This window comes from Halichoerus grypus, chromosome 5 (assembly GCF_964656455.1).
Source record: "Halichoerus grypus chromosome 5, mHalGry1.hap1.1, whole genome shotgun sequence".
Lineage (NCBI taxonomy): Eukaryota > Metazoa > Chordata > Mammalia > Carnivora > Phocidae > Halichoerus > Halichoerus grypus.
This window is the reverse complement of record NC_135716.1, coordinates 91,692,182-91,704,909: the sequence shown is the minus strand read 5'-3', so window position 1 is coordinate 91,704,909 and position 12,728 is coordinate 91,692,182. Positions and strand designations below refer to the sequence as shown.

Here is a 12,728-nt window from a genome sequence, read left to right as displayed (position 1 = left end):
AATAAAATTTTCGGCCAGTGGAGTGAGCGACATCTGTGGCAGAATTTTCCTTCAGATGCATCTTTAATGTAGTCGTTCTTTTTTCAAGTTCTACTAATTGAGATTTGGTGGATTGAGGATTGAACTGAAATCTGTTTTTTTGTTTTGTTTTGTTTTTTGTTTTTTTTTTTTTAAAGATTTTATTTATTTATTTGAGAGAGAGAGAATGAGAGATAGCACATGAGAGGGGTTAGGGTCAGAGGGAGAAGCAGACTCCCCGCCAAGCAGGGAGCCCAATGCGGGGCTCGATCCTGGGACTCCAGGATCATGACCTGAGCCGAAGGCAGTCGCTTAACCAACTGAGCCACCCAGGCGCCCAAACTGAAATCTGTTTTTGTATTCTCTTTGAAATAAGAGAATTAAGTGCAAAAATGAATATAACAGTGGGGTGCCTGGCTGGCTGAGTCGGAAGAGCATGAGACTCTTGATCTCGGGGTTGTGAGTTCGAGCCCCACATTGGGTGTAGAGATTACTTAAAAATAAATAGATAAACTTTAAAGAATGAATATAATAGAAATAGTTTACCTGTACTTAAACAAGCAAAATGTATTAAATGTACTTAGTTATGTGAATTGGAATGAGATAATCCTACCAGAAAGGGAAACTAACAACATTTTATTAGTTCGTGTATTATACATTTTTGGAATAAATGGGTACCTAGTGTCATCCTTGAATTAATAAGCAGTCATGTAAATGTGGGTAGATAAATGAATTTTCTTTTTAAATAGCCAATAAGTCTTCTTTAGAGCAACCTTGATGGACGGAATGAGCTGTTCTGCCTGCCTTTTCTGAATGTGGTCTGAGTTTGTTACGGTCCTAGTGCTAGGTGGGGCCGTCCACACCCTGGGAGATGAATTCAGGTCGGGAAACAATAGGAAACAGAGAGAAAAGAGCATGTAAACCCAAAATATATAATTATTCCATTAGGCCTTCCCACGGTCAGCCTGCAGTTTATCTTTTCTGATCGTCTCCCAGCCCATTTCCCATATCCTGTGTGCCAGGCACAGCGAGCTGCTTATAGTTTCTGGCGTCATCTTGTGCCGTCCTGCTTCCGGGCCCCCTGCTGGATGCTGCCCCTGCCCTTCCCACGCCCTGCTCTCCAGTTCTTCCTAGTTAACTCCTGGCCTCCCGGGTTTGCTCAAATGCTACCCCCTCCAGACTTCTCCCCATCACACCTCCAGCTACCAGTCATTTGCTTTGGCTTCTGAATTCTCCAGCACTTACCCCATACCCTACGAGTGCTCTATTTCCACCTCACGCTGGAGCCCGTCTCTTTCTGCACCAGGAGCTTCCTCCTGACAGCTGCAGGTGCTGGGCTTGGTCACACGTCCCCCAGCACCAAAGCCCAGGGCCTTCCGCACAGATGATCCTTCAGATCCATTGGGCAGGTGTGGGCACAAAAATATGGGGAAATAGCCTTCAGAATTAGCTGTCAGCAATGTAAGAAAAAGTCACATTATTTTAGAGTCATACCTTGTTTTTTTTGTTTTACTAGAAACATTAGTGTGTAGTTTAAAAATTCCTCATTTTCACAGTATGTGGATTTGAACAGTTTTACTCTAAAAATCAGCGCCTCCATACTTTACAAAGATTTTCCACCTTCTAAGAAATTCACAGGACATATTCTGAGCAGAGACAACATTGTTAAATTAGCACTGTAGCTTCTGAAGGTGCCCCCAGCACTGTGTAGAGGGCAGCGTGTTCAAAGACTGCTTTTTCTTTTAAAAACACGTCTTGCTGTTTGATATGCAAAATCTGCATGTGTTGGAATTTATATTCCCGAGTCCATCCGTTGGCAGCGAGGTGAGCCTTTGTGTAAGTAAGCTTACTGGCTTCTGCAAATGTGGGGACAGTCAGGTCCTCGGTTTGTGTACAAGACAGACCCTTCCCCACGCAGAAATAGTTTAGTAACTCAAATTTCCAAAGCTTGAATATCTCTCAAGTATAAAAAGGATTTATAAACATTTAGCAGTAATGTAAACATTTATGTAACAGTAATTTACAAACATTTATGTAACAGTAATTTACAAACATTTTAACAGTGACTAATGCTTATCAACCATTCTGAAAACAGGGAAGTTTGAGGGAAAGGGGACAGTGACCTAAATGACCCAAAGATAGTGACTGTTAGTATTTCAGCTGTTCCCTGGTCTCCTCTCTCTCACCTCCCTGTCCCCCTTGGTTTTAATTTTTATTACAACAGATTTCTGGTGTCTCACTTACTTTTCCCTCCCAGCGGTACTCTCCATCTTCATCGTAGGCTTTATGTTCTTTATATGTTAGAGTCAATCAGGTGGTTTACGTGGTAGCTCGTAAGCCACCTGGTTGTTAGGGCCAGTGGGTCCGCTAGATGATCGGCAGACTAACTCCCAGCAGAACAATATTTTGCTTGATTATCTGCTTGTGTATTAGTGATAATAATCGCATGGTAATGATGCTGTAAATCAAGGGATTTTTCAGGCTGTTGTAGAAGGCCTGAGTCCCTGCTTTTGTTGATGATCAAATGTGCACAAATATTCTCTCCCCAGTAGCAAAGCTCTGCGAGAATTTCTGCCTTCTTGTTTCCTCTGAGCACCTGCTACATCACTCGATACAAAATGAAAGTGCTCAACAAGTAGTTATTGATGGACTACTGTCCACGAAGTTCCAAATTCCATGGTATTTGTTGCCACTTCACTATCCTTACGGAAAGGCACGGAGAATTCTAAAAGGCATCTTCAATAGCCAGTGGTACTTATAGGTAGAAGTTTCATTTTAAGCAAATCATGTCACATTAGATCAAAAGGTACTGGATGCTGTATTTACTAAACAAGGTGTCCCTGTTCCTGTCCCAGTTTGTCTCTGACCAGTCCTCTAGCTGTGCACACAGAAGTGTGAAGAGGAAAAAACACATCAGAGAGCTAAGTCTTAAAACTATTGGAAAATATCAGTGGCAATATAACTGTTCAGTACTTTGTAGTTACAGCAGAAAATAATTATTTGGTACCTGGAAGTTAACCAGAAAATGACTTTTATTCTTTAAGGTCTTGGGGGGCAGGAAATATCCTGAGGACATAGTAAAGCAAGTGTGTCGACTGATTCGAGTATTTTGAAGCAGGAAATGCTCAAAAGTAGTTGAGATGTGATGAGCCCTATTTGATTTTTATGTAGAGTCTTAATCTCTGCCTTCTTAATAACGTATCACTATGTTAAAAACATGTTTTAAAAATTTATTTTTTCTGATGAGACAATAGAAATTATCTTCTTTGTGAGGCTTTGTCAGAACTCAAACACCTGCTATCTCTGTATTATTATTCTCACACTTGGCTAGGGTTTAGAATGCTCTCTCTGACTTGTGCTTGATGAAAAATTTGTATCACTCAGTATTCTAGGCTTAATTTAGCATTATCTATTAAAATTTGTTTAAAAGTAAATGCATACGGCTTACCTCTTTTTTTTTTTAACTGCTGTTTTGGAAGTATGTTCTTGGTTTCCATTCATAAAGCCACCACCTTTTAACCCTTGCACGCTGTTGAAAGTGGCCCCCTCTCTCTTTCACCTGTCATTGGGAGAGAGAGTTTTAATCCTCACACGGAATCCGGTTGTGGTGAGGGAATCCACATACTCCTAGGTGAATTGTCTCCTTCGTGTGCCCATGTACCTATATGAATATACAGCCTTTAATGACGTCTCTTTCAGATTCATTCCTGAATCACCTCGTTGGTTATACTCCCAGGGTCGACTGAGTGAGGCTGAAGCGGCTCTGTACCTCATTGCCAAGAGGAACCGCAAGCTCAAGTGTACGTTCTCCCTAACATATCCGGCCAGCAGGAGCCACAGGGAGACGGGAAGTTTCCTGGATCTATTCCGTTACCGGATCCTCTTGGGGAACACGCTGACCCTGATGTTCATCTGGTAATTATACCTAAGGGGTGTTGTCTTGATCTTCAACTCAGGTTGCTAACGGGCTGTTGATAATGTGTTCCTTCTGCAGGGTTACAGAAAACCTTACCTGATTTGTCAGCTTGAAGTGGTTTTCACAAGAACAAGTCCTCTGTCTCTTAATGCCCGTGTTGTGCTCAGCTCTGCTTTCGCAGCACCCTCCAGTCAAGGAGGAACCCGCAGTTTATGGATGGCAGGTTTACCGAACTTGAGTAAATAGCAGAAACACATCTTTGCTCCTGAGCTCTTTCCTGTAAATACTTAAGTACCCCCAACAACCTCCAGTAAAAGGGGGGGGGAAGCAAGCATATTAAAAGAGCTTCTAAGTAGGAGTTTAAAGTCCCTACCTTTGGTGTTAGCATCAAGTTGTTCAGATGGCATGCTCTAGTTGTAGCGCCCTGTCCTGTACTTCGTGTGACATTCTCACTCGCTCGCTCGCTCACTCCCGGGGGGTGGGCAGTGTTGTTCCTTGCACAAATGGAGTCCTGGGAGTGTGAAATGATGGACTCAAAGCCACGTGTGCAAATCAGTGCATGAACAGATAGGCATTCTCTGAATCTGATTTTCTCGCTTAGCTTATTCCTACCCGCCGCCCAACATGCTGTCAGTGTTCATGTGAATCGCACCAAATGATTCAAGATGGCTCCGCTTAAAGAATGAAGCGGAGAGGGGAGAAGTGGACGGGCGGTGCATGCAGGGTGTGAACGGCACACGTGCTGTAGTATTGTACAGGCGCTCCACGTTTTACTGTACTGCTCAGAGACTGTGTGTTTTATGGGTGAAGGTTTGTGGGCAACCCTGCACCAAGCAAGTCTACTGGCACCATTTTCCAGTAGCATCTCCTCACTTCGTGACTCTGTGTCACATTTTGTTAATTCTCACAGTATTTCAGATTTTTTCATTAGTATTAGATTTGTCATGGTGGTCTGTGATCAGTGATCCTTGGTGTTACTGTTATAATTGTTTGGGGCACCACGAACCACATCTGTATATGACAGTGAACTTAATAAATGTGGTGTGTGTTCTGACTGTTCCACTGACTGGCCATTCCCCCGTGTCTCTCCCTCTCTTGGGCCTCTATTCCTGGAGACACAACAATACTGGAATTGGGCCAGTTAATTAGGCCTACCATGGTCTCTATGTGTTCGAGTGAAAAGAAGAGTCACATGTCTCTCACTTCAAATCAAAAGCTAGAAATGACTCAGCTTAGCAAGGAAGTCACGTTGAAAGCCAAAGATAGGCTGAAAGCTAGGCTTCTTCACCAAACAGTTGGCCAAGTTGTGAATAAAGGAAAAGTTCTTAAAGGAAATTAGAAGTGCTACTCCAGTGAACACGTGGATGATTAAAAGCAAAACAGCCTTATTGCTGATATGGAGAAAGTTCTAGTGTTCTGGACAAAAGATCAAACCAGCCACAGCATTCCCTTAAGCCAGAGCCTGATCCAGAGCAAGGCCCTAACTCTCTTCAATTCTCTGAAGGCTGAGAGAGGTGAGGAAGCTGCAGAAGGAAAGTCTGAAGCTAACAGAGGTTGATCCATGAGGTTTAAGGAAAGCAGCCGTCTCCACAATATAAAAGCACAAGATGAAGCAGCAAGTGCTGATGCAGAAGCTGCAGCAAGTTCTCCAGAAGATCTAGCTCAGACAACTTATGAAGGTGGCTACACTAGACAATAGATTTCCACATAGATGAAACAGCCTTCTTTTGGAAGAAGATGCCATTTAGGACTTCTATAGCAAGAGAAGGGAAGTCAGTACCTGGACATGCTGACTCTTGATAGGGGCTAATGCAGCTGGTGACTTAAAGTGGAAGACAGTGCTCCCTGACCATTCTGAGAATCCTAGGGCCCTTAAGAACTACGCTAAATCTACGCTGCCCATCTCTAAAGGGAGCAACAAAGCCTGGATGACAGCACATCTGTTTACAAATATTTTCAGCCCACTATTGAGACCTACTGCTCAGAAAAAAAAAAAAGATTCCTTTCAAAATATTACTGCTCACTCACAATATACCTGGGTGCCCAAGAGCTCTGATGGAGACATGAGATCAATATTGTTTTCATGCCTGCCAACACATCTGTTCTGCAGCCCATGGATCAAGGAGTCATTTCAACTTTCAAATCTTATTAATTAAGACATACATTTCATAACAATAGTGGTGCCGTAGATAGTGATTCCTTTCATCGAGCTGGGGAGAGTTCATTGGAAACCTTCTGGAAAAGATTCATCATTCTTGAAGACATTAAGAACATTCATGATTCATAGGATGAGGTCAAAATATTAACATTAACAAGAGTTTGGAAGAAGTTGATTCCAACACTCATAGATGACCTTGAGGGGTTCAAGACTTCAGTGGAGACAGTAACTGCAGGTGTGGTGGAAACAGCAAGAGAAAGAGAATGAGAAGTAGAGCCTGAAGATGGGACTGAATTGCTGCTATCTCATGATCCAACTTGAACAGATGAAGAGTCACTTTCTTACGGATGAGCAAAGAAAGTGGTATCTTGAGATGGAATCGACTCCTGGTGAAGATGCTATGAAGATTGTTGAAATGGCAACAAAGGATTGAGAATATTGCATAAACTTTGTTGATATAGCAGCAGCAGGGTTTGAGAGAATTGACTCCAATTCTGAAAGAAGTCCTCCTGTGGATAGAATGCTATCAAACAACATCACATGCTACAGAGAAATTGCTCATGAAAGGAAGAGTCGATCGATGCGGCAAACTTCAATGTTGTATTATTTTAAGAAATTGCCTCAACCACCGCAGCCTTTAGCAGTGACCACCCTGCTCCGTCAGCAGCCATCAACATCAAGGCAAGACCCTCCACCAGCAAAAAGATGATGACTCGCTGAAAGGTCAGATGATGATTAGCATTTTTTAGCAATAAAATATTTTAAATTAAGGTATCTACATTGTTTTTTTAGACGCAATGCTTTTGCACACTTAACAGACTACAATATAGTGTAAACATAACTTTCCTGTGCACTGGGAAACCAAAAAATTCATCTGACTTGCTTTACTGCAATACTCACTTTATTGCAGTGGTCTAGAACCTGCAGTATCTCCTAGGTATGCCTGTCCATTCTGCTAGGGTGCCATAGACTGGGTCCAGGATTGGGTGTGAACAGCATAGTTACTGGCTCGAAGGACTTTTGTACTGTGGTTGGAATATATTTGCCATGAAGACTGCATAGAAACCTACATTTTCATGTGGGAATTAAGGAGAATAATTTTATATGAAAGTGATCTTAGATATAAAGCTGTAAAGACCAGCAGATTGAGGGGAAGAAGCTGTGCATATTTTTTCTATATCGTGATTCTCTTTTTCTACCCAGCCAAGCACTGGCTGCCACCTGTATGGTTAGGGGCCAGGGCATATCCACTGCTGCCTTCCCCACAGACCCAGCACCGTGCGGGAATATCACAGATGCAGAGTAAATGTGGAACAGGGGACGCAAGCTTGGAGACATGGAGATTAAGGGAACTTTGAAAAGCCAGACCTGACGACCCAGCCCAGGAGCTACTCATCTGGGTTCTGCCTATTGCAGACATTTACAAAATACGTTCAGGTGCTTCAGCCTCCATAAAACTCTGCGTTTGCATGTCATAGAGACAGTCAAACTCTCTGCCTGCTTCTTGAGGATTATTTACTTCTTGTGTTTAGGTTTTTTGGGTTTTTTTTGAGGCAGATTAACTTTTGGATTCTGGCCTTCAGGGGATAAAAAACAGACGAACAAACAAAGTAGCCTGGGAGCCAGGGAGAATGTCCCTGTTTCTTTTCTTACCTTACACAGCCAAAGGAGTTCTTCTTGAATAAACCTCTTCCCCCTGGGCTCCGAATGCTGAAATACGCAAGAATAGAGACAGTGTCATTCCACATAACTGCTGTTGTTTCTGAAGATGCTGTAAAATTCTGAAGTCTTTTCTGTGGGTCTGTCATTGAAGAAAGCCCTTACCGGGGAGCAAAATGAGACCTCTGTGGTTCACATCTGTTTCTTTGGTTATTTCCCACACTAGTTTCTTTTTAAATAGTTCTTTGATGCCCTAAATATACTGTTAAATATTATGCAAGCATTCTAAATTTTGCTTGGGGCCCATAAAAAGGATTGAAATGATTTTAATAGCTGTAATTACGCTTCCCAATGACCAACTTGCCATTAAGGAACCTTGCAAGCAGAGTCCCCGCCATGGGACCATAGGCCCTCCTTGCCCATGCTCTCCGTATGCTCACCGACCACCAGCGGCTTCTGCATGCCTCTCGTGTCCTGAACTGGCCTTGTTTATTTATGCCTGACTTGCTACCATCCCGACTGGGTTTAAATATGTGTGTTTCCACGGCTGGAATTATTTCACTGGGATTTCTATTTGATTGATTGATTGATCGAGTGTGTGTGAGAGTGAGCTTGGAAGGGGGGTGGATGGACAGGCAGAGAGAGAGAGAGAGAGAGAGAATCCCAAGATGCAGGGCTCGATCTCACGACCCTGAGATCATGACCTGAGCTGAAATCAAGAGTTGGACGCTTAACCGACTGAGCCCCCCACGCACCCCGGGATTTCTATTTTAAGTGCAAAGTAGGCACACGCTGATGCATACAACACATGGCAGAGGAGGGTGCCTCCTGATGCATGGGTTTAAATTTGTTTAGCTGCATGGGTTTAAATTTGTTTAGCTTACTCCTTGCAGACAGGGTGCTAGGGGACAGGGAAAACAGGCAGCTCGGTGTCACTTTGCATCCTTACACATGACGTCCTGGCTCCGACACTGCTCATCATCCTTAGTACGTGAGTGACAGCTCCATCCAGTGAGCCGTAATAGGAAGTAGCTGCTGCCGCTGGCTCATTTGCCAGGGAGGGATGCCCCACTAAGCATCCAGCTCTAGACGTCTCTCTCCCCTCCTCCCATCCCTCTCCTGTTCACTGCTGCCCCTTCTTAATAGCCCAGGGCACTTGGCCCACTTCGCTGTTTTGGCAGAGATGGAGAGAAAGCTTTCCTTCTCCTGTTTGATCTCATCATAGTCACAGCTTATCGGACTTTTTCTAAGGGAAACAAACAGAAACTTCCCTGTAATAAACACCCATCAAAGCAAATTGCAAAAATGTAAAAACTGATGGACTTCCAAAGCCTGTAGTACATTTTATAGAAATGTTTGGTTTCCAAAATATATCCATAGACCAGTAAAGCCTAGTTTTAGGGTTTTGTTTCTGTTCGTTCTGTTCTGTTTAGTTTTGTTTTTAATAATTCAGTTTCCTTAGGCACAGGAAACTTCACTCTGTTTCATAAAGCCCCACCTTGGAGCTTCAGGATGGCACTTTGGGCTCCTCCGTTCCTAGCCCATAGGAGGTGAGCTCAGTGCCTGGCCCAGTGCCTGCCGCCCAGGAGCCTCTCCCCAAGTGCAGAAATAAACCGATGGCTTCTCAAAGGGTCCTTCCTCAGCTGACCCTCCTGGAGGATCCTGCCTCTGCTGGGCTCCTGGTCTTCTCTTTCCTGTCTGGGTGGGTCGAGAACCTGGTCAGGGGGTTGGAGGGCCAGTCACTTCTGGCCTGTAGATGACCCACCGATCATCCAGCCACTTCTCAGTGCGCCTTCTCAACACCATCCCCTGTTGGCTTTCCCCTCGGGAGCTCTTTCCTAGAGTCGTTTATCGCCTACAGCAAGTATTCATAAACTGCTGGATTAAATAAAGCAAGAATAGTCATTCTCTTCTATTAAATGCAGATATGCTTGATGAAAGGACAGACAATGTCTTTGCTCTTTCAGGAGCTGACCACTCATCTGCTTTAGAGAGCATCTAGGCGTAGCTCAGTAACTTCCAAGGCCCCTTTCATTTGTATTTTTTCCTAGTATACATTTAGATTGGGATAGGAACGCTCAGTGGGAATGTCAAGCTGATTGCTTAAGACAGATGACATCATACGGAACCAGTGATTGGATCTTCTCTGGCAGATTCTCATGTGCTTTCTCGTTTGGCCTTCTTGTCTCTTACCCCAACTGCAGGTTTGTGTGCAGCTTCGTGTACTACGGCCTCACCCTGAGCGCAGGGGATCTAGGCGGAAATATTTATGCCAGCCTGGCCCTGTCCGGCCTCATAGAGATTCCATCTTACCCTATCTGCATCTACTTGATTAACCAAAAATGGTGAGTATAGTTGAGTTTGAAGTGCCCCACATAGGATCCTGCTCTTGTATCCATAAATACCTAAATATTATTGTCTTTGTCCAGAGGCAGTATCTGCTCAGTACTCCAGGGTGATTAGAATTCTTTTTAGACCAAATACAGTTGGAATTCATTTTTTAGTGTGGTATTGCTTGGGTTTCATGTTTATGAGTTTTTCCGTAGGTTTTCAATCCAGTATTAAAATGCACTACCACCGGAAGGGTTTTGGATAGTCCGTGTGTAGTTTGTTAGCCCCAAGAGATAGGATTATTGGCTCTGTGTAGATAGAGCTCCTTCGACCCAGCCCCTATCATGTAGGGGTTCTTACACAAGGCATAGAATTGGAGGACCTGGAAAGACTTTTCTTACCTCTTAAGACCCACTCGACTTTGTGGAGGGGAGAAATACACCCTGCTTTTGCTACTTGTTAGTGGGGAGTTTTACAGTACTTTTTAAACAGAGCGCCATGTCCTCAGTTTCTCTATTAGGTCACTTCTGTTACTGAGCCCTGACCAGAGCAACTGAAAATCCCATTCAGTGTGAACCAGCCAGATTGTGCCGTTTCCCATTATCCAGAAATCATCATTTTAACCCAACAGCATTCCTTTTGCACTGTACTTGGTGCTGTTGTTGTGGATGGTGGGTTCAGTGCATCTTGAAGGGTAGGTTTGGATTCTGTTCAGTTGAAGGCTTTTCTCTGGGGGTGGTCCCGGTTGTCTCTGCTGACCCCTCTGTTAGGGACTGAGCTTGCTGTCACCGTGGTCCAAGAGCCGAGTCAGGCTGTCTATTCAGAAATCGGTCCCCATCACCTCCAGTGAGCCAGATACCCCTCCTTTGTGCTGTCATAGCTTCCATGCTCACCTCGGATGACCACCTGTGGTTTTAGAAGGATGCTGTCCCAGGGAGTAGCCTGTGTGGCTTTGTGTCCCCACTGCCTGCCTAGCGTGGCACCTGTCCATTGAAAGGCACTCAGTACTGATGTTAAATGAGGCACAATGACCTGGAGACCCACGTGTCATCCTGTCTTCCAGCCACTACCACTGAGTTCAAATCTGGTCTCAGCCACATGTTACTTTGATGGCTTTGACAGGTGATGGCTTTGACAAGTAAAGCTTCCATGTACTTATCCTTAAACTAGGGCTTATAAAATTCCCTGGCAGAATTGGTATAAAGGTTACAAGTACTATGGAAGTTCCTGCAGGGGACCTAGCAAGTCGTAGGCCCCCAGTGGAAGGGAGGCTTGTTAATGACAGTGCCTTTCATCCAAGCCTCCAGCAATTCTTTGAAAATTAGTTCCCTTAATAAAGTGTGCAATACATGGCGCTTAATTCTGACATACTAACAAGAAATTTTTTTCAGTTTGTATTTTTAGGAGAGAGAGCCTTGTTTTACAGTGTTTAAAATTTGCAACGACGTGGATGGAACTAGAGGGTATTATGCGAAATGAAATAAGTCGGAGAAAGACAGCATATAATTTCACTCATATGTGGAATTTAAGAAACAAAACAGATGAACATAGGGGAAGGGAAGGAAAAATGAAACAAGACGAAATCAGAGAGGGAGACAAACCATAAAAGACCCTTAATCATAGGAAACAAACTGAGGGTTGCTGGAGGGGAGGTGGGTGGGGGGATGGGGTAACTGGGTGAGGGACGTTAAGGAGGGCATGTGATGTAATGAGCACTGGGTGTTCTATGCAACTGATAAATCACTGACCTCTACCTCTGAAACTGTTAATACACTATGTGTGAATTAATTGATTTTAAATAAAATTTAAAAAAGGAACTGCTAAAGATTCATGTAACGAGAAGAGGAAGTGAGCTGAAGACTCCGTTCTCCATGGTTCATTTCCATTCTCTGGAAGATGGAGAGCATAGCGCATGCCTTACAGGTTTATTGTGAGGACTAAGTAAGATATCGATGGGAATCATTCAGCACTGCCTGGAACATAGTGAACCCTCACAGAAATCAATAGAATGATTCTCTGTTCTTTTCCTGCACACGTCATTCAGTCCTGAAATTGGCCAGTTTTCTCTTGTTTTGTGAGGGTTACGTATTTTATGTCCTGGTCAGTCACATCGGCCACCCATTCCTTAAGCAACGATGAACGTATATAATGAAACTGGGGACATTTCAGATAGAAGGTTCGGGAGACGAAGCAGATGAATTTATAAGATCCTCAAGAGAAATGTGTAATGTCTTTCTGTTGTTTAGGTTTGGTCGGAAGCGGACATTAGCGGCATTTCTGTGCCTAGGAGGACTGGCTTGTCTTATTATAATGTTTCTTCCAGAGAAGAAAGGTATGCCTTTCAGATTTCTACACATAAGGGTTTGAACAGCACTTTTATTACAATGAATCTCAATATAGTAGAGAGATTACCATATGCCATGCTTCATTTTTATGATTGCATATTATTTAGCGATTGTGTGGGGTATAATGGGCCAGATTCTTCCCGTTGCCTAAACTATTCTCTGGGTGAATAATGTGCTTAGAGGTGCACTATTAATTCTTTCAGGCGATTAAGCTACCATCTGGGGTGTCTGGGCTGCAGTACTGGTGACGTTAGAGTTGTTTATTTGATGATGGGGAGGACCGTTGAGCTCTGCAGAGAGA

At 43.6% G+C, this 12,728-nt stretch overlaps 1 protein-coding gene across 4 annotated transcripts in view; it reads left to right on the top strand.

The window, feature by feature from the left end:
* Nucleotides 1-12,728, top strand: part of SLC22A15 (solute carrier family 22 member 15) — a 122,613-nt gene that overhangs the window by 41,876 nt on the left and 68,009 nt on the right. For all 4 annotated transcript variants that reach the window (XR_013447967.1, XR_004923910.2, XM_036113347.2 and 1 more), the window contains exons 6-8: nucleotides 3,718-3,933; nucleotides 9,956-10,096; nucleotides 12,329-12,414. Coding sequence is in view for 2 of the 4 variants with exons in the window: in XM_036113347.2 (XP_035969240.1) it covers nucleotides 3,718-3,933; nucleotides 9,956-10,096; nucleotides 12,329-12,414 (443 nt within the window). In the remaining 2 variants the exon portion in view is untranslated. The remainder of the gene's footprint in view (nucleotides 1-3,717; nucleotides 3,934-9,955; nucleotides 10,097-12,328; nucleotides 12,415-12,728) is intronic.